The sequence below is a fragment of the Adiantum capillus-veneris genome, chromosome 6, assembly GCF_014529385.1.
Source record: "Adiantum capillus-veneris isolate H3 chromosome 6, ASM1452938v2, whole genome shotgun sequence".
NCBI lineage: Eukaryota > Viridiplantae > Streptophyta > Polypodiopsida > Polypodiales > Pteridaceae > Adiantum > Adiantum capillus-veneris.
Window position 1 is genome coordinate 63,323,211 of NC_140936.1, and position 23,073 is coordinate 63,346,283.

The 23,073-nt window shown below is 40.2% G+C and overlaps 1 protein-coding gene across 1 annotated transcript in view; it reads right to left on the bottom strand.

Moving 5' to 3' along the window:
- Window positions 1–10,008, bottom strand: part of LOC147455613 (uncharacterized) — a 68,136-nt gene extending 58,128 nt beyond the window's left edge. Inside the window, exon 1 of the mRNA XM_086513731.1 lies at window positions 9,740–10,008. Within this exon, the coding sequence (XP_086369857.1) occupies window positions 9,740–10,008 (269 nt within the window). The remainder of the gene's footprint in view (window positions 1–9,739) is intronic.
- Between the last annotated feature and the right edge of the window lie 13,065 nt (window positions 10,009–23,073).

Consider the following 23,073-nt stretch of genomic DNA (forward strand, 5'->3'; position numbering starts at 1 on the left):
TTTTTTAATATCAACCTGTTTTTCTACGTAATGTTTGCTCTTCTCTCATTGAAGGAGCTCTTTTTTCTCTCTCTTCTAAAAGGCCTTTGAAATGTCCTAATGCTTTCTACTCTCTTTATCTATCTCCCTATATCTCTATTTTCTCTCTCTTCTAAAAGGCCTCCAAAATGTCCTAATGTTCTCTACTTTGTTTCTATCTCTTTTTGTCACTCTCCCTTTATTTGTATTTCTCTCTCATTCCCTCTCTAAACTTCTCATTTTCCCTTTCCCTCTTCTTACCTCTCTAACTCTAAATTTACCTCTCTATCTCTTAGCCTATCTTTCTCTAATTTTTTCTTTGTTTCGCATGTACCATAAAGTAGAAATAGTGCCTTTACTCCAAATTTCTCTCTATTTCTCTCTCTCTCTCTCTCTCTCTCTCTCTCTCTCTCACACACACACACACACACAAACACATCTAGTCCATCGTTTTTCTATCTCTCTTGGTATCTCTATTTTCCTTTCCCTTTCCTCACCTCTCTACTCTCTCACTTCACCTCTCTCTACTCTCCACCTCTATTTAGTATCTCTCTCAACTCTCTAGCTCGCTAGCTTCCTTCTCTCTCTCTCTCTATCTCTCTCTCTCTCTCTCTCTCTCTCTCTCTCTCTCTCTCAGAATGGCCTTAATGCGCTAGTCAACTAGTGCCCCTTTAAAAGGGATTTTTGGTATTTTCTTCCTCTGTGGGTGTTGGAACGAGGCAAGTAGACATACATCTTTTAGATTTTTGTGGTGTTAAAAGCTTTAGAATCTAGCACTACTTGAAAGTTTCATGAATTTTTACTATTTTATTGACACCCAAAGCTTTATTGAATGAGTGGCATCAACTTCATGAAAAAGACATTTGCATTGAATGAAAAGGTTTCCATTTTAAAAAGTACGAGAAGTTAGGTTCACTTTTCAAAGTGTGTAATTGTCTGGAGGGGTGCACTATATAATCATGTTGATGTACCACGTGAATTGAGTGGGAGGGGTTTTAAAATGCCAAAAAATAGGGAATTTAAAAGACATACATTAAAACAAAGGATTTTTATGTTCAATTTTGGAAAAAATTTCCTAAAATAAGGGATCATTTTATTCATTCAAACATGTCAAAAAATGATTTTTTTAATTATCCCACAACTGCATGTTATATAGGGGATGAAGAATGCATCCCTCGAGCTAGCTGTCCTTTTGGACATACTCAGTAAGCACGAGTCCATTTTATACAAACATTATAGAGAGAGAAATAGAATTTCTTCCAATGCCCTCCTCTAAATGACCTTTAAAATATTTCAATGGAGATTGAGAAACAGAGAGAGATAGGTTGAGGTGAAGAGAGTGAAATGGATATATATATATATATATATATATATGAGAGAGAGAGAGAGAGAGAGAGAGAGAGGAAGCTAGAGACTTACACGTAGATTAAGAAATAGAGAGGTGGAGGTATAGGTAGAGAGAACAGAGTGAGAGTAAGTATAGTAGTGTGGCTGATTACCATCCACTACATGCCAACTATGATCCACGAAACCAAAACCAAATGTACAATGAGTCTCCTTTCCCTTTAGGTAGAGGTAGACATAGGAAAAGGTAAATAGAGATGGGGAGAGAGCTGGAGTGCCATGGATAAGGAGAGAGGTAGAGATAGGAAAGACTACAACGATATAGAGAGAGGTAGATTGAGAGTGTAGAAGACATTTGCAACTGAGAGCCCATAAAGTGATTGAGAAAGAAAGTTTGAAGATCTCAAAATGGTTCAAGTTGGAAATTTTTGATCTAAAGTGTATCATTCAAGCAAGGCAAGGTGCTAAAACTCTTGAGCTCCATGCCATCTTCCAACCCAATTCTTGGTATCTATCCATCCTCAGAAAAATATATTTGCTTTTATCTATCTTGAGAACGTTCTTTCTTGCCTCCCATGCAATTCAAGGAAGTTGATGCGTAGATATTTGGCATATTTTCATCATGTACATGCCCATAACCTCAATGGAAAGTGACCTTGAGTTAAGGAGAAGGAGCTTGGAACATGTACGGTGGTTGTACCTTTACTTAGAGAAAATCTTTAAGCAATGGATTTTGCGCTTTTTCGAACTTTTTCCAAGTGGATTTTTAAATGTTGTCACTCAATACTAGCACCACATACACCAGTGGGTCCACCTTTCAAAAATGCGTATAACACATACGTTCAAAGAGGTATTTATAAAACCCATCTATACACACACTTCACCATGAAGTAAAAGGCCCCTTTTCTTTCATAACCTTATAAGGTTTTGTAAAACGTTCATTTTTTAAGGACTCTTGAGAGAGAGAGAGAGAGAGAGAGAGAGAGAGAGAGTTGGCTGTGGCAAGCTTTGGTGAAATAATACAAGAGACCACGCAGAGTGACGATCCACATGATCGGAGGCAAACAAGCCTCAGAGGGCTGGTCTAGAACAATACATGACATCTTGTAATAAGTAAAGCCTAGGAGTAGTTGTGGTCTCTATGTCAAGCAGAAAACTTGTAATCCTTTGACCCTCAAGGCTCGGTCCGAGCTCGAGGTTGGTGTATATTTCTGATGTTCTTAATACTATCCACTCACAATTGTGAGTTTTGCAAAAAAAGAAAAAAAAAAGGGACTCTTGAGAGTTGTTCATGAGATATATATATATTTTTTCAAGATTTCTTGTTTGAAAAATCAAAGAAAGAAGTTGCTAGAGCAAAGAGCCAAAATTTGGAGCTTGAAAATAAGGTACAACCATCCAACTTTGTCTTGGGGATCTCTTGGTGAATCGTGATGTATCCATCTTAAGACCCCCAAGGAAGACCTCAATGAAGGGTCAAATGTGAATGTGTGGGAGGAAGTGTGCTGGCGACAGCAAAGGACAAAGGCACACACATTTCCATGAGCTCTCTTTTTCTCATCATTGAGGTTATTCCTTTGAGCTTCTTGAGGCTCTAAAAATATGTACACACACATGGGGATGCACAATGCACACACATGGGGATGCAAATAGTGTAGGAAAGATAATGCTAAAACAAGCCCTAGTCTCATTAACCATCATCCAAAGTTAGGTCAATAACTCAGCATATAATTATATGCTTCTCTTCTGAGATGATAGGACTACACTTCTACCTACTATGAGAAGGATTAAGGATACAATAATTAGGTTGGTTAATGTCAATAATGTAATAATTATGGACCTCTTTCACGTAAAAGCTCAATGCTCATAAATGAGTCACTAAGTAGACTATTGTAGAATTAACTTAAAGATGTTAGGGAGACCACATGGTTAAGCCAAGGGTACGACTATGAGGGCACGCCCCGGCAAAGTGCCAATCATGCATGCATTGTCAAGGGGTCTCCTAATCAAGGGTCAAACTGCCTATTTAGGAGTATGGATGGGTGATGATGAGCATGCGGTAGTTCCTGTGGTCTCACACCAACCTGGTTTTTGTTAACGCTACTTTTACGGACCATGTGACATGATTGGTCAACAATAATAGGAATATATAATTTTTATAGGTTCATTATGAGTATGCTCGAGGCTCTCTTTGTAGCCCAGTATAGGCAAGTTACAACTTGCATCACAATTAAAAATTTGAAGGGTCAAACCGTTATCTGGATATCTTGCTTTTTAGTGGGTGCCTTTAGCCTTTAGGCTTTAACGGAGCCTTTGAAGTTTGACATTCCCTATTTTGGTCAGCCAAATTCTTTTATAAAACTGGTGAGACCAGCTTTGTCCGGACACCGTTACAAGAAAAGAAAGCCTGGCTACCCTTGTCCGGACGACCAGGTTTGACTGCCTTTTCCTTGAACCTTTTATTCCCTCCCTTTCCTTTTCCTTTCCTAAAGCTTTTGCTTTTTTCTCTGCACATGCTTAAAGTAGGCCCCTTTTCCTACCTACCTCAGATACCCCCACAACAAAACAAATCCAAAGGTTTTATTCTATGCATATTTTTTTTTCTCATGATAATGAGAATGTTGTACAAAGTGCCATGCCATGCATGCATTCTCGTACACTCTGATCTACATACATCCGTACCATGTTTACCTTGCATAGATTCTTATATGCATCAATGTGCCATCCAATTCTCTTGAACTAGCTAAGCATGACACTTGGGTGACTATGCTGAACCTCTGTAGCTTGAATCAGCTCGAAAGCCTCGACCTCCCTTGTGGAATGGCCGAGACTCGAAGGCGTCGATATACACACACATATATGTACCATTCTAGTGTGTCTCAGTGAGCCGATTAATTCTTTTTTATTGGTTAAGCAAGCAATTTAATGTGACTCTGCAAACAATAGTTTAGATAGTGCATTGCAGACGAAGTGAGTTCAAATTTCACCAGTTGAATGGGTGAAACCATCGATATATAGATACATATGTATATAGGCATGCATGCATGTATGTGTGTGTGTGTGTGTGTAAAACATAGCACCATCTCAACAAATGTATGTTCTATGTATGTCATGTCACCACTACATTTACATGAAACCATTGATTTTGCATAGATATGCATGTAGGTGTGTGTGTGTGTGTGTGTGTGTGTGTATGAGAGAGAGAGAGAGAGAGAGAGAGACACCACCATCTCAACAAATGTATGTTATAGGTATGTCATGTCACATACTATGTAATATACTGGTATGCATAGGTACAAACAAGATGTCTTATAGAAATAGAGTATAAAAAGGCCATTTTGCCTCTCTAAATCTGAAGAATTTCTTTTATAATTAGCTTACCAACCTTCACCTACTACTGAGAGCCCGCCTACCTTTCCATCTCTTTCTTAGAGCCTTGGGCCATCCTCTCTAGAGTTTCTAAACCTAATCAGCACATACTCTGAGGATAGTTTTTTCATTAGAATATCCTTCACTCAAAAGAATGCACATAACAATGTCTCCTAATTCTTCAACATTTTTTCTCGTAACTATATAGTGTCAACCATAAAAGTACGTGAATTTTATTAATTGTATTTAATTTATAACAAAAGAAAATACTTTTTGTAAAGATTTTCTTGTCTATGAATGCGCAAACATTCTCTTTACAACTTCCTCTCACCTCACAAATTGGATTCCAAGTTCCATCTAGTTCCCAACTTCACTCGTAGTCTTTCTTGTAGGGGATGCCCACACACACCCCTTTTGCCTTTAGAAGAAAACAAATAACACACGGGGATGAAGAACACCCCCCTCGCCCCCTTCGCGCCTCTCTCTCTCTCTCTCTCTCTCTCTCTCTCTCTCTCTCTCTCTCTCGGCAATGTGCTTCCACCATCTCCAACTACATCACAAGAAAACCGAAAAGGCTGTAGCAATAGGTTTAGGGGTTGAATACATCTAAGGCCATGCTTTGAAGGGGACACTAGTTATGAAGGTAGCAACTTATGTGAGCCCTGATGTTAGACCTACTACTAATCAACTGTGGAAAAACCCTTAGGACTCTTCAAAATTGGGATCCTTGGTGCTCAAAGTCTAAAGCCAATGAAGAATAAAGATACAGGGGATTTATTGGCCCTTAATATGTTGCCAAATATGGGCTAAAGTGAGGTCAAATGCATCCTATATTGTTCCAACATTGACGAAATGAGCAATCCACGTGGGAGATCTATGACACGTGCATAGCACTTACGGTGGACTCAGAGAGTACAATTGGGATATCAAGTAATGAAGCATAGTGCATTTCAGAAGGAGGATCTTTTGTTTGTTGCCTCTTAATGTTTTGATGAGTACATGTTGCTTAACGTTGAGAGGAAAGTAAACTTTGGTGAGGAAAAGTACTTTGGTAGAATGAGATTCCGAGGGATTCACTAGTGGTAATAAGGAGACTTTGTCACCTGCATGCACCAAAATTGCCTTTTTTACCCCTATATATGATTCCGACGTTTGTAAAATTTATACTTTTTGCCTTACAAAACCCCCGTATTGTACACTCACACGCCACCATGTGGTACCCTTTAGTGAATACCCCAAGAACAAGATTAGTTAGATAACTGTGAAGAAGACGTATGACCACGAATTAATGGAATCCGAGAGGTTGATCAAGAGTAGCATGGGACAACCAATAGAAGATTTAGGGGTCAAATCCATCTGAGGTTATGCTTTCATGAGGGTTTAATGAAAGAGGCCCTTTCATAAAAAAAATGTTGCAAAATTCCTCAAAGATTCCTTGGAGCAAAGGATGTTGGATCAGTGCATGAGATATGTATGTCAGATGAGGCTTTAGGCCAGTTTTGCTCCAAAAGGAATCCAAAATTTGGCCATGATCGACATGCAAAGACTCATTTTTGCATAATTATTAAGTTGATGGCTTATTTGAGAGCCATATTTGGTGTAGATATGTAGGATACAGATTTATGAGAAAGCTACAATATCTTAGATTATTTAAACTACTAATTCACATAATTGACAACCATATTTTTGAGCTTTTGGGGTATAAAACTCATTTTTGTAAGATTATTATAACCTTTGAATGGAGAGGAGATCACGGGGGTTCTCTATGCAAAAGTTGAGCTGTTGTGTGGCTTTGTTATGCATTGTATGCTTCTCTGATGCTAATGGGATTAAACATCACGCTTCCTCTTGTTGAGCTCTACAAATTATTGCTAATTTTACAAAGCTAACCACTTTGTCTATGATTGAAAATCTCTCGTCTAAGAGTGTTTTTTGCTTATTTTGTCAACTATACTTGTATTACTTCAATTTGAAGTATAGATTGGGATAGCTATAAACATGTTGCATATGTTAGATCATAGGATTGAAAGTTTCTAACAAGTACCTAGATTGGTATGTGGCTAGGAAATCTTGGGCTCATTTGCCATAACTCTGATCATTCTACCATAGCTTTTATATTCAATTTGGATGATGAGATGATATATGTTTGTTGATGCAAGATTCATGATATATGCTTTCATTTGACATTTGACGTTTGACATTTGACAAAATATTTGTTAGATTTCACCCCAGTTGTAGTTGAGCTAGAAAAAAGTGTTAAACTTAAGTAAAGTATCTCATTCATTACTTTTAAAAAAAATCTCATTCGGTGGCCACTTATGCTTAGAAGAGAGTACTTGACACATGAGTACTATCTAGTCTAGCAAAAACCTTTTTTTTTTTCTTTTTTTTTTTGGGGGGGGGGGGGGGGGGGGGGGTGTTTGTCCAATGAAAAATATGTAAGTGTAGCACGTGAGCTCACCTAGAGACATTTTTTATATTTCAAAGTTACAACATTACATTACATGTGTAAGAGAGGTTTAAAAAATGAAAGTAAAAAAAAAAAAAAAAAACTTATATGTTTATGAAAGAAGAGGGTCCTTTAATTCATGGTGAAATGTGTGTGTGTGTGTGTGTGTGTGTGTGTTTGTAGGGATTTAATTTGTAGATACCTCTTGAATACACCAGGTAGAGGTATTTTTGAAGGGTGGACCCCCTAGGACATAAGCACATTTGATACCACCACTAGATATTTTTTGAGATTTGGACCATACCTTGGTATAGTGTGCAATCATTACACTCTATTGATACCACTTTGTCCACATTTGGATAGTATATCATTTGCAAAATGATATATTTTTTGAGCACTTTGGCATCTATTGAGATACTTGCACAAGTGACATAGTAGCAAGGAGGTCGATCCCTAGTGCTTCTCCTTGTATCTTTGGCATGTATTGAGATACCTAGACAAGTGATATAGTAGCAAGGAGGCTGATCCCTACTGCTTCTCCTTGTATCCACCCCACTGGGTGCATTTTACCACACAACAAAGAGACAAGAAAAGCCTTAAAACGAAAAAATGGTCTAAACTTACCAAAATTTGAAAAACTACTTGGGGTTTTGTATTAATTTTTCTAATTTGATGACCTTAATATTTTTATTATTTGACTCAATTTGTATAGGTGCATTGTAGATTGTATGTGTATACCACAATTGGGAACATCCTGTGAAAATTCATCAACTGAGAGTATCTTGATACTTTCCACCTTGAGCTTCTAGATGATATGACAATACCCAAGTGTTCCCCACATCATTATATCATGTTGTGCATCCTACTTGGAAGTCGTTTGGATGATTTTAAGTCCATCAAATAGGAGAAAACCCATTTAAGTGTTGAAGTGGCCATATTACTAAAACATGAGAAATTTGACAAGCTATATAGCATAAGTGAGACCTAGTTTGAGTCCATCAGATATACAGCCACATATATCTCATTGAGAACTACTTGTTTGTGAAGTTTGATAGGTATTTGATATTTTTTATTTCAATAAATTTATTTTTGAAGTTTGAGTTGGAAATGAGAAAAATTTAAGTTCAACTACATAACCTCTTGTGAATATCATATGCATGTACATCAATAGAGATACTAATCACTTGGAAGCTTATACTACACTCTTTGTGTTTGTACAAATCTTGCTAATTGTTGGAGTGGTGTAATACTATATTTGTCATATCACTAACATCCATAGTATACAATTTGTTGATTCCAGGTAATTGGTTGGGTCTTGGTATCCACTTCTAATACTGCATTTAAATTTTCATTTCACGTATTTGAGATCAAGATCACTTGTTCCTTTGGGAAGCATGTCTAGATATCAAGCTAGTAGAGTGTCTTCTAGGGAGAGGGCAAACCCATTTGTGTTAGACCCAATGAACCTAGTCTTAGAGAAGGAAGTGTTTAACACATCCTTTGATATATCTTATATAATGGTGGGCACTATCTACACTAATGATGGAAATTTATGGAAAAAAACAAACCAAAACATCAAGGAATCACCATCCAATCAAATTCTTGGTGACATTTGAAGTCCAGTGTGAAAATTCTCATGTTAAAGTCTATACCAATGGGATACATAGGAATGTATTATGTGTGGAAGACATAGCTAAGGACCATGGATTGGAAGTCCCAGTTTATTAGAATGGTGATTGGTATATGGGGTTGAATGCGTTCAAACAAAAAAAACCTTGATGGAACACACCCACCAACATTAATCATGGCAAACATAGGAGATCCCTTATGGTTTCTCAAGTGTTGACTGATGAAATTTGTGGCCATTTACACAAGAGAAAATAATAAAATCCATTTGTATCATCAACATTACTATCCTAAAGTTGGGGAATCGGTTGAGAGCCAAAGCTTCTCTCTTTTCAGCCATACCCATTTTGATGGAAACACAATTGCATCATTGGTGGTCCAATATGGAACTAAATTCAAATACATATGCAAAAGTCTATTTTGCGGATTTCTAGCCCAAATGTAATCCTTAGACTCATCCAAATATGTCTAAGATAAGGACATCAAGACACCCACCAATTAAAATTGCAATGATGGTTTAGATTAAAAGGGATTTGGGTGGGTCACATGTTCTATCGAAAGGGATCTGGGTCACATGTTCTAGCTAATTTTTGGTTTTTGTTTAAGGAAATATTCCTACAAGCCCTATGATGACACGGTAGTTCCATGGGAGGATTAGATCCTTGCAAGTCCAAAAGTGGGTACTCAAGAAACCTACACTAGAATCGGAGATGGGTATATGGATGAATAGGTGGTACACTAGCTACCTATTTTTGGGGATGATAGCAAGCAGGGGGGATGTTTGGTAGCTAGGTGAGGAAACATAAATTACACTTGAATATTTTAAATTAAGAATTGAATCATTCAAAAGCTTTATTCTTTTTAAATTGCCTATAGAACTTCACTATGTGGGTGAAACTCGAGGTGTGAAAGTAGCGGGGGATGGCACCTTACTGCGCAATCATGAAGCCTGCTCGATGACGGTTGCAGAGAGCGGGCAACGTCGGTGGCCTGGCAACTCCCCCAGTTGAAGCAAAGGAAAGAAAGTCAACAGGGAGGAGAAGGAAAATCCATTCTCCATCTCCCTCTCTTCCACCCTCAGACTCCCCTTTGTCCACACCATCCACATCCCCTCCTAGGAAGAGGACAAAGAAGGTGTTCACTACTCCTTCATGCAAATCCTCCACTCCTTCAAGGATGGCAGATGTTGTCACTCCCAACATAGAGGTACTACTATGCAATCATCCATTTGTTTTACTAAAATTATGTTGATTGTGACCTCTAAGCCTTATGTATTACAAGTTCATGAGTGCATTCATGTATAATAATTTTGGTTGTCTCTACACATAGTACATTGTTCTTTCTAAGGTCCATAAGCTTATAATCTTGCTTTGAAGAAAACTCGGGTTAGAGGCTACATGTTTGTGCATACACTCAAGCTCGATAATCTTAAATGCATGCATTCAATCCTGCATTTAAAACCCGGGATAGAGGCCTACAAGCATGCATTTAAGCATGCATGTATGTGCTACATGTTTACGCATTCATGCATTTTTAGTTTAACTTTTATTGGTTGGCTACCCATGTTTTCATGTCTTAGCTTTTTCCATGTTTTGTATAAGCCACGATGAGTTGGTGCACTCCTTATGTGTCTTTTGAGAGGAAGACAAATTTTTGGTGCACTCCTTAATTGTCTTTTGAGAGGGAGACAATTTTTTTGCATGAACAAAGCCCAAACACATGAAGTATATGACCTTCCCAGCTCAAGAATGGATGCATGATCCCTAAATGAGGCAGATTTCACAACCAAAGAATGGTTGAAATGATTTAAGGAGATGCGAAAGAGGAGCAGTGAAGTAAAGTGCAAATATGTGAAGCAGGAGTTTTGAAACAAGTTTTATACATAGTTTACATCTGTGTAGGAAGAACCTCCAAGCAATTATGGTATGAAGTTAGGTCGATTCGGCTTTGTTTTCAGAGAGTATGATCACACATATGGAGGAGGAAAATTGCACGCAAAGAAGCAGAGATGGCCCGCAGAGTTCTTGATAATTGACCAGGACACCAAATCACATGGAGGAAGCACACAAAACTCCGGTCTCTAGAGTGGGTGATGTGCATAAAAATATTTTATTTGGTCCACCATGTCTTGCAGATCTAGACACAATTTACAACATGGTTGAAACCAGGCATGCTTTGGCATTCTGAGAGTGTCATGAAGGTACCAAGAAGCTTGAATTTAATAAGGCATATGTGCACCAAGATGAAGGTACCAACCTCCTAATAGACATGCTCATTAGGCAACTGAAGGATGTAGAGGCTGCATTACAGAAGGCAAATAACAACATGGATGATGTGGATGCACTGCATGTGGAGCAACTAAGAAATAATGTTGGTAGGTTGTCACTAAATATTCAAACATTGTAAGGAATCGTTGTGGACAAGGCATCAGCTAAGGCTATGGCTAGGGATCAAGATAAAGAGATTTACCACATGAAATGGAGGAGTGTACACGTGTGCATATGGATTTTGTGAGAAGCATGCAAGTCAAAAGAAGTACAGTATTGTTGTTTGCACCTCCATTGAAAGTTACACCTATGGATATGGGAACCTTTTCTTTCCACAAATTTTGTAGTGCTTGCGGGTTGAAGATGTACGATGATGATGCACTTGGCATGTTTCTATTGCCCTGCAATCATGCCCTTCATATGTACTATTTTTGTCGCATTGCTGCAAGCAAAGATAAATGCATGGAGATGGGATGCATTTCAAGAGCTAGGTGCATGGAGATGGGATGCATGCAACCCATTTCAAGAGCTACCAGCCTCATAGTGGTAGTTGCCATGCTATTACTGTTAAAGATAGCTACCAACCTAGTAGTAATAGCTACCAATATGGTAGTGGAAACTACATATTGGTAGCTACCAACCTCATACACTACAAGAGATACTTAATATTAGTGATGCTCGCAGTGCGACGCTCAAAAGTGAAAACCCACGGCGTCACTATAGATGTCGCTATGGGAGTTGCTATGAGTGTCGCTAAGTTATAAGTAAACTAGCGACGCCCATAGCAACGCCCATAGCAACGCCTATAGCGACGCCAACAGGGGTAAAAAGATAACCAAGAGCGTCCGAAAACTCAGATCTCAGATCTGAGTTTTCGGCGCTCCAGCAAGCAAAGGTAACCCGCGCCCTCCCTCTCTCTCTCTTTCTTCCACACACACACACACACACACACACAAGCAAGCAAAGGTAACCCGCGCCCTCCCTCCCTCTCTCTCTCTTTCATCCACACACACACACACACACACACACACACACACACACACACGAAGAGAGGAAGGAGAGCCAGGTATGATCCTTCCCTCTCCTCTCTCTCATGTTCCCTTCCCCTCTTTCTCTCTCTCTCCCCCTCTCTCTCTCTCTCACACACACACACACATTGTGTTTTTGAAAGAGAGAGAGAGAGAGAGAGAGAGAGAGAGAGAGAGAGAGAGAGAGAGCACATGCATAAACAAAACACACACACACACACATGCATAAACAAAGAATGCATATACACACACATTGAGAGAGGAAAAGAGAGAGAGAGAGAGAGAGAGAGAGAGAGAGAGAGAGATAAAGAGAAAGATATAAAACAAAGAGAGAGAGAGAGAGAGAGAGAAAGAAGAAGAAGAAGAAGAGAGTTTTAACGTCGTAGGAAACTATCCCAAGAGACCTTAAAGATCTAGTCAACGAGGAGTTGAACTCAAGACCTGTTATTCAAGAGGGAAATGGCATAACCAATCTACCACACTTGGGTGATAGAAAGGTTATACCATTTTCCTCCTTTTATTGGCACACACACACACACACCCACACACACACACTCGAGAAGAAGAGAGTTTAATTTAACGTCGTAGGAAACTATCCCAAGAGACCTTAAAGATCTAGCCGACGAGAAGCTGGACATGTTATTCAAGAGGGAAATGGCATAACCAATCTACCACACTTGGGTGATAGAAATGTTATACCATTTTCCTCTTTTTATTGGCACACACACACACACACCCAAGAAGAAGAAATTTTTAACGTCGTAGGAAACTATCCCAAGAGACCTTAAAGATCTAGTTGACGAGGAGTTGAACTCAAGACCTGTTATTCAAGAGGGAAATGGCATAACCAATTTACCACACTTGGGTGATAGAAAGGTTATACCATTTTCCTCTTTTTATCATTTAAGATTAGGTTAGATTTAGATTTACTTGAGATTAGATTTAGGTTTATTTTCAGTTAGATTTATGTTATATTAGTTTAGGTTTATTTACGTGCGTTAGATTTAGATTTGCGTTAGATTAGATTAAATTTAGGTTTATTTTGAGTTTAAGATTAAATTAGATCTAGATTTATGTTCGATGGACCATACGGACCAGCAATTGCACGACAGTCTAGAGGTGGTGGTTGTTGTGGCAAGGAGCACGTCGTTCCTAGAGCTCATGTGTTGCAGAGTCCCTAGGACACACCGAGGAGTGTCCCTGCTTGTGAGACTGCTCAGACTACATCGAAGGATCATACTGCCTACGCATTTGAGAGTGGTGTCCCGGCCACTGCGTTGGAGATACTAAGGAGTGACCCGAACACTGCATCGGGGTTGCCTAGAGGCCTAGACGATGAGCATTCACCGGACAGGGTTGCTATAGTTCATGGGAGGGACATGCCAAAGGGATACGCGTACCTCATCAATCGTATGTCCGATGAGATCATTATGACCCATGAGGGAAAGCAGGTGATGGGCCACATACGACAGTTCTGTAGACAGGTTTTTTGACACACTATAGTCTGTCATGGTCTCTTGGAGGGCTCAAGATAAAGCCTCCAAGAATTATCTTATTGCTACGCTGCATCGGGAGTTTCCAGTTCCCTCTCTGGAGAATACATTTGACGATGCTTGGATGAGGAGATGCATGCGCGACTACATGAAGCATCAAAGGTCAGATGCACAGATGCTAGACCTGACTAGCTTGAAAGAGAGGAGTGGGTCATGGCTCGACGGGGTGGAGAGGTGAGATTATTAAACTCTTGCATTGAAGTATTTGTATATGTGAGGCCCATTCACATCTACGCAGCTCGTAGCCCCATTGGTATGTCTTTTACCCTTCAATGGAGCGAATCACCACATGTTCAATTAGGTTAGATTTAAGATTATATTTTGGATTGAGTTTTTATATTAGATCCTACCTTCGATGTTACGGTACAAAAATTAGAGTTAGACGAACGGTGAAAATATCTACTGTGAAAAGATGTTAGGATGCTGTGAAATGCTACAGCTAGAGAAGAGGCAAAGGGGTTTTGCCCACTACATGCACTATCATGTAGACGTGGGTGTGTAGATTTCTTGTACCCACAAATATAGGCATTGACCAATAAAGACGAGATTATAACCCAGTGGTTCTGATCTCCGTGCACCTCTAGACCGAGGTGTGCAGGGATTGGACATGACTAGAGAATGTGAGGTAGTTTACAGTGTGAACAAAGAGAGAGAGAGAGAGAGAGAGAGAGAGAGAGAGAGAGAGAGAGAGAGAGAGAGAGAGAGAGAGAGAGAGAGAGAGAGAGATAAAAGACGAAGAATGCCAATAGAAGATTAAATTTATTGTCCAAGTTATAAGGTTTTTACCCTCATTATGAGTAGTGACGAGGATGTGGGGCCGTCCAACCGAAACACCTATCTCTCAATGAGGATCTTATGTTCTTGTAATCAATGCAAGCATGCTGTGCAACGGACAAGACGCGTTTCTTTGCAGCATGTTCGTGAATTTGGTGAGTTTGATCCATCTATTATAGATCGAGTTGTTGCCAATTATAACTCGTCGGACTCTGACGCTGGCCAACAGGCAGCAATCTTGCAACCCAATAGACGTGTTCGCATGCGCTTTGGTCAAGTAGCATATGTGAGGACACAAGATCTAGCCTCTGACAGCTCGGGGGATGATCATGCAGACCACATTCCCAACGAGGCAATGTTTGAGCCTGAGATTGATGAAATGATCAAGACGATCATGGATTCGGAAAGGCTTATCTATGATGATATGAAAAGTGAAGCCGATACGCCATTGTATGATGGAGCACGTGTGTCTAGATTAAAGGTGCTCCTAGTTCTTTTCAACATGCAGACAAAGTTTGGATGGAGTGACACAAGCATCACAACGCTTTTCAGGTGATCTATTACAATTAGTTTACTTTAATAAAAAACTCTAGATGTATAATGATCTGATAGATTTTTACACAATTGTATCGTATTTGTTTCGTTGTGTAGATTGCTCAAAGAGCACATACTGCCAGCTAATAATGTGATGCCAGATTCCAGAGAGGAAGCAAGAAACATTTTGCGAAACTTAGGGATGGATTACAATTTGATCCACGCTTGTCCTGACGACTGCATTCTTTTCAGAGGGGAATACATAGACATGGAGAAGTGTCCAAAATGTGATTCCAAGAGATATCGAGTACATCTCCACGGAACAAAAATTCCACAAAAGGTTTTGTGACATTTTCCTCTGCTTCCTCGCATCAAGCATTTCTTCGAATGTAAGTCCATGGCCGCCCTAGCATCATGGCATGAGGAGGATAAATCTTCGGATGGTGTGCTACGGATTCTTGCAGATTGCGCAGCCTAGAAACATATAGATGAAACATGGTCGGATTTTGCCAGGGAAGCTCGAAATTTGCACCTAGGCCTGGCTATGGACTGCATAAATCCATTTGGTCAAAGATCAACATCTTATAGTGTATGGCCCATTGTCATCGTCAACTACAACATTCCCCCATGGTTGACTATGAAGAAGGGGCACCTATGGCTAACCTTGATTGTGCACGGGCGGTATAAAGTGAAGAATATGGATGTGTATCTTCGCCCACTATTGGAAGAGCTACAACAATTGTGGATTGGCATAGAAGTGGTGGATATGAGCCGGCACACAGGTCGACGGAATGCTTTGATTAGAGGCATTCTAACATGGACCATGCATGACTATCCCGAACTAACAGAATACTCAGGTGATTTACACTCCTCACTCAAACACTATAAATCTTGGTTTTTCTCAAGCTTATCTATTATCATGTGTATACATGCAGGGCTTCAAACAGGCGGATATAGATCATGTGTCACATGTGGACCTAGATTGAACGCACGTCGGGCGCCCTCATTGAAGAAGCAAATCTACGAAGGTCATCAAGCATATCTTCTAGAGAATCATGTGTTATGCGATGACTTTTTGGGAAGAGAGCCACCGAGGATGTCTGCACAAGCATGGTTAGAGCAGAAGGAGATGTGTGATGATGGTTGCCCCCCAAGGATGAAGAGACTATCTCTATGGTACGCGTTACCATATTGGCCCCGACTCATGATCAATCACTTTCTCGATCCAATGCACATATTCAAGAATGTGGGTAATCTACTATGGGACCATCTGACCGGCAAGAAAGATACTTTGGGAGCCAGGGTTGACCTTAGAAATGTGGATTGTATGGAGCAATATTGGTCGCAGACAGCATCCGATGATCGATAAAACTCCCTAAAGTGCCATGGATTTTCACAGGAGCCCAAGAACGCAAAGTAAAAGAGACCATTCGATCTTTGAGGACCCCCACTGGCGTAATGCACTCTCTCCGAACGTGTTTTACTAAAGAAGGAAAGCTTACCGGTTTGAAGTCACATAACTGGCATAAAATGTGTCAGGTATGTTCATAGTGGAATATATCATAGTGGGAATTGTGTAACAAATTCGTGTGTGGACTTTAATATCATTGTTGCACCACGTCTTTTGCAGTTTATTTTACCGGTGGCCATTGAGGGATGTTTGACTCTTGACGTCCGTAACACAATCTACAAACTTGCGAAGTTGGTGCAATGGATCTCACAAAAGGAGATCAATGTAGAATCCATACCATTCGCCAAACTAAATGCTGGGGAAGTTGTGTGCATGTTTGAGAAACACTTTCCTACTACCATGCTAACCATTCAGGTGCATCTTCTTTTTCACATAGTTGATGAGGTGGAAATAGCTGGCATAGTACATTTCAGATGGATGTTATTTTTAAAACGTTTCATGAAAATGCTCAAGGGATAAGTGCGTCAGAAGGCACGTCCAAAGGGTAGCATGGCAGAAGGTTGGCTGGTATCAGAGTCCCTAGTGTACATTGGAGAGTGGCTAGACGGATTTGATAAAGCCCTGGACACGCTGTGGCAAACCATAGATGATGAGCACATATCTGGGATTGTCATGTGCAATCTCGGTGTTGAGAAGAAGATGACGGAAGATCTAGAGGCTAAAATCAACCGATTTTGCATGCTTCACAATCGAGTGATGAAAAAGCGGATTTCACAATATAAGGATGCAAAGCAAGAGCGACAAAGAGCACGAATCGAGTGGAGACGGGGAAGACGACCACCAATGCACTATCCGACAGGTCTGAAGAGCCTACCAACATTCATGAGCTTAAGATGGTTGCACAACCAATTGAAAAGCGCACAACAGTGCGGTGAAGAAGTGACTGAGGAGGAGTGGGAGTACTCTCGGGGTTACGCGACCAAGGTAAGTTTGCAATGTACGACTAGTGACTTTCTAGATGTTTGAACAGACACTCAAAATCTTTGTAGGTTGTAGTATAAGTCATACACAGCATCATGGTGTAAAGGTCAACATTTTAGGGTGAAACGGATCGACAAAAATCATTTTACTCAAGATTGTGGAATCATGGCAAAATTTGAACAGTCTAGTCAACGACGGTCCTCTGATGCAGATCCTGTGGTTGCGGAACTCACTTACTTCGGCACGCTACAAGAGATTTTGAGGATTGATTATAGAGGATTTTTTGTCGACTTGTTCGACGTGTAATGGTTCAAGATAATCATGGAGGGCCGCAACGCTACTGTGCGTAGAGGAGAGTCTGGTTTTCTTGAGGTGGATTCAACTAATAAATGGACTGACCTAAGAGACACTTTTGTACTACCCGAGCATTGTGAACAAGTAAGTATGTAAATAGTTAACATCCCATTTTAGAAGTTATGTGCTTGGAAGCTCTCATGTAACTTATGTGGCTCTGGCAGGTGATATTTCATCCTACAAAGTCTGCATCAAACTGGTGGTACGCCATAGAGGTAGCCCCTCGTATTGCACAGACGTATGAAGGCTACCATGTGCCAATCACAACGGCATAAATGAAGGATATCGGAGAAGATGTTCAGTCAAAAGCCGTTGAGGTGGTTCCAGACGAGCATCAATCTGCTACTCTCTATGGGGTGCATGCAAAGGATCTACAAAATGAAATGGAGGACATCTGTTTAAACGGAGGACTCTATATAGATATAGGAAGTTATGCTGAGCTTTGCGAGGATGAGAGAGAGACCTCTGAAAGCCATAAATATTGTATTCGAACAATCTAGCTCCGTTTTATAATGTATATTGTATTCACGTGGCTTTTTGTCCATTTTGTCTATATGCATCATTGCGTCATTGTCTACACAGAAATCCCCCCCCTTTATGAATCCCCTCTCTCTCTCTCTCTCCCTCTCTATCTCTCTCTATCTCTCTACTTGTCCATGTTTTCTTCTCCATTCATTCAATATTAAGTTTAAATGTTCGTGTGTTTAATGCAAGTATGGATGATGAGGAGTTTCTTTCTTCTTTGTCACACCAGCAGAGAGAGTGGTACGTGGAGCGTCATCGCTCTGGTGCACCATTGCACGTTTCTACTCCGGCCGCGTCCTCCTCTGTTTCAGAGCATTCAGCACACACCGAAGCTTCGGTGTCGACGAGACGATCTTCACACTTGTCTCGTCGCCGTCACTCTAGTGGTGGTGGCAGTGGTTGTTGTGGGGATGCCGCCGCCGATGCCTTGACACCACCTCGGGTTCAACGAGGCTCTTTAACCTCTCCTTCTTTCCCCACCCCGACACCAGCCACGGCATCGCCATCGACATGAGGTTTTGCGTGGCTGACGGCCCTTCCTAGCGGCTACACACCACTAGCTACTCCTCCTGGAGTCACTCCAGTCGACACTCCTCTCTTCGGGGCCCAAACTCCAGTGGAGACACCTGACGTCCGTACCCCCATCGACACACTGCTAGAGACCCCTGCCGGGACACCCAGGTTTACGCGTCACCGGCGACAGGGATTGCCTTACTCCGTCGACTTCAGCGGTGGCATCATCTTGGATGATGAAGGCAAGAAGGTGATCTCGCGCATGCGCGGTCTTTGCTCTCAGGTGTTTAGACACTACATACTAAACACCTGGAGTGAAGTACCAAGTGATTTAAAAGACAGAGTCATCAGCATGCTTCATGATGAGTTTCCCGTTCCAACACGGGATGACTACTTCAATGAAGACTGATGAAGGTTCGAATGCACGAATACTGCAAGCACAAGCGTTCCGAAGTGCAAAAAACAATTAAGCATGGGTGGAGCAGACCAGATTGGCTGGCCGAAGAAGATTAGAAGAATGCGATGAAAGCAGCGCGCAAGAATCCCAACAAGTGGAAGCAACAAAAGGAGGCAGCCAGAGCGCGAGTAGAGGCAGGGAGCTCGCACCACTTGGGGAGCGGCGAGTGGGCATCATTTGAAGCTGATTTTGTAAGTGTTTTTGCATTTCTCTTTAGGTTTGATAGTTTAGGGTTTAGGGGTTTTTAAATTCTAACATAATGGATTCTTTGTATGTTTTGATAGTGGTCGATGACAAGACGTGACCCCACACCCTACGAGCGCGAGTACGTAGGCAAGAAGGGCTTAAACACTCTGATGGACATTTTGAGTTCTCGCACGACGGCATGGTTAGTATTAGGGTTTACTCTTTTCTATTTGTTGTATTGTTTTTTAAACGTCTCTATATGTTTATACTTACCAAAAGCTGTCTTATTGTTTTCTTTTTTTGCAGAATCCGACAGATATGCCGCTTGGATGCGATGAGATGTATGATTAGACGACGTCATTTTAGCTGTAGCTAGATAGCATTAGTTTCCTTTTGTCATAGCATATGTATCATGAGATGACATTTATACGTCTTTTTGAAAACCATGTATATTTTTTCAATAATGACAATGGCGTTGTAACTATTACATTTACAAAGTTTAACAATCAAGTGATTTTGCCTATGATGTGTACAATTGTCATTGATTTACTTTCATCAATTTACTTTTGTCAGTTTTGTACCTTTATTCTGTAAACAATATTATGGATGATGGAGTTAATGGTTATATTGTCTTGTGGTGGACTACTTTGGGTCTATATCTAAGATTGCACTTTCTTTCAAAAGTGAATCAATTTATGAAACATTCAATATGGTTGATGGGTGGCAGGGCATTCAATGCCCAGCCACCAGAAAAGATTTCTCTCGGGCGTCGCTATGACCGTCGCTATATAAGGTTCTGTAGCGTCGCTATAAACATCACTATCGGTGGCCTGTAAATGTCACTATGATCGTCGCTATATAGCAACACATAAAGCGATCGTTATAGATATGCTCATAGCGACGTTCTCGTATCGATGCTCTTAGCGACACTCTTAGCAACATCGGGGAGTATAAAAACCCAATGTATTTTCGTTGCTAACAGCGTCACAAGTGCACACAACCTCTTGTAGTGATAGTGGAAGTTTCCTCGTAAAGATAGGTACCAACCTCATAGTGGTAACTACCAGTATGGTAGTGGTAGCTAACATTCTCCCATTAGATAGCAATCTCCCATGGAAGTCCTGGTGATAGCAAGATAGTTACCATTGTCAGCAAGGTAGCTACCAATGTAATAGTGGTAGTTGTCCTTATGGTACTAGTAGGTACCCTTATGGTAATGGTAGCCACTATTACACTGGGAGATTTCAAGCTCAGAGTGGTAGCTACCAGACTCATAGTTGTATAGCTCCTAGGCGTGCCTTGATCAAAATAGCTACCAAGCTAATAGTGGTAGCTTGCAGTTTGTCATATGGTTGCCATGGTAGAGTAATTAAAACCACTACTAGCTTGGTAGCCACCTTTACATAATTCTCGGGGTTCATTATGTGTAAAACTACCATATCACGTGCGTCAAGACATGTTTGTAAAACCCCTTATCTGTGAATATTGCTAGGAATATAATGTACCCTTTTCTTTTAAAATCTGTAAGTTTTTTTCAAATTTGAAAAAAATAATGCCCTTTTGTATATATATTTTTGTAAGTTTTAAGAACTTTAAATACACTTTTGTTGAACTCACGTGATAGATTACATTTTTATTAGGTGACCTCCCCGGGACACAATTAGTTGGCATGCTACTTCTTGGTAAGGTTACTGATAGGATCTAATTATGTTAACTACGACTATTATCTTGGTAGCAACCAAACTAGCTAGGTCATTCAACCAGCTAACAGAATAGCATTGGTAGCTATCAGGATATGATTGGTAGCTTCTAGGATAGTATTGGTAGCTACCTTCATAGTACTAGTAGCTCTCAGTTCTATCGTGGTAGCTCCATTTTCATGTTGTAGGATGTTAGCCATATGTAACTTGAGATATGTCCTTAATCCTGAATACTTGTCATGACTACAGAGGTTGAGCCTACCAAAAAGGTGGAGATTTTAGGAGGTAACAATTCGGAAGAAAATTTTTTGGAGGTGCACGTACAAGTTGAGAAGGACGCTTTGTGAGACAAAGATGGCTCTGTTATGTCCTTAAGGTAGATAATAATGTTTAAATTTAAATCTTGCTCGTTGTTGCTTCTTTTCTTTACAAATGAGGCTGCTAAAAATCCAAAAGAGGATGGACAAGAGCTAAGAGAGACATCAAAGGACCACGCGGACAAAGAAGCAACAAAAAATATTTCCAAAGATGTTAGAAGAAATTGTGATACTTCCATAGCCAGAACCCATTTTTGGTTGTTTTCAATTATTGTGTCACCCTTTTTGTCAATGTAACAGCTTACCATTTCCTATATATTTTGAAAGCCAAATTTCATTTTTTTATGTCCTAACAATCATTGATTTTTATCTCTTTATTTATTTTATGCTCAGATGTTATCACTAGTCTCAACAATGATCTAGATCACATAATCGATGTGGTAAAAAGGATACAATAAAAGACTATGGTAATATTGTGAAGAGAAATTTCCAAAGGTGCACGCACATGTTGATAAGGAACATGTGTTAGACAAGGATGGTCTTGAGAAGGAAGATGAAGCTGAAGATGATCCTTCAGTGGAGAAGAACAATGTCGTTGAAGCCATAGACACCAAATCTTCCATCTTGCAGACCATACGGATGATGCAAAGGGAAAGAAAGAGGAAGATGGTTGGTGGTAATTTTGGTTCTATTTTGTCCTTAGTTAAGGGAGGTAATACTATTTGTCAAGTTGAATCCTACTCATTGTTGCTTCTCCTGTGCAGATGAGGCTTCTAGAAAGCCTACAGAGGATGTAGAAGGGCCAGCAAATACATCAAAGGAATTGGTAGAGAGATGAAAGAGAAAATAGTTCCAAAGATGTTGGAAGAAAAGGTCTGTTGCAACCAAAGTGAGAAAAAGACTCCAAACTTAGTCTCTGTATTTTTGCTTTGCAGCATATCCCCATTTTTGGCATTTTTTCTAAAGCGTGGCTTTGTAGCATCTCTCCATTTCCTTTGTATTAAGACAACCAAAATTGTTTTTTTTTATGTTCTGTCTATTGTTGTCGTTTATCTTATGTTTTTTTTTATGCTCAGATGCTACCAATACTACCTCATTGGGGATCTAGATCAAATAATAAATGTGGTAGTAAAGTTTACATTGCAAGACCCTATTGATGCAGGTACTTCATTTAAAGTTGAGGAAAAAGTTCCAAGTGCTAGCACTCTTGAGGGGCAAGAGGATTTGGTCTAAGCTAGGATTACTCGAAGCTAGCGGGATTGTCTTCACTACATAAGACACTCAATGAGTTGGGTTACGGGCTAAATGTGGTCAGCACATGTGACTTATTAAAGGCAATCAAAAATTGCATTGTTGGAAATTTTGAAGCAGTTGAGGACAATGATGATGCATCTGTGTATATTTCTGAAAAACTAGATGGTGATGCATCTAGGATGATGGTCATGCAGGTTGTGTAGGTGGTGCTGTAGGTGGCGATTCCTCTGGGGGTGATGCAGGTTGTGATGCATCTGGGAGTGTTGTAGATAGTGATGCAGGTGGTGATGCCTCTAGGGGTGATGCATCTGGAAGTGTTGCAAATAGTGATGTAGGTGGGGTAGGTGGTGATGCATCTGGTCTAGTGGATATGTGAAGCGCAAGGATGGGATAGTGTATCATCCATGGGAGGA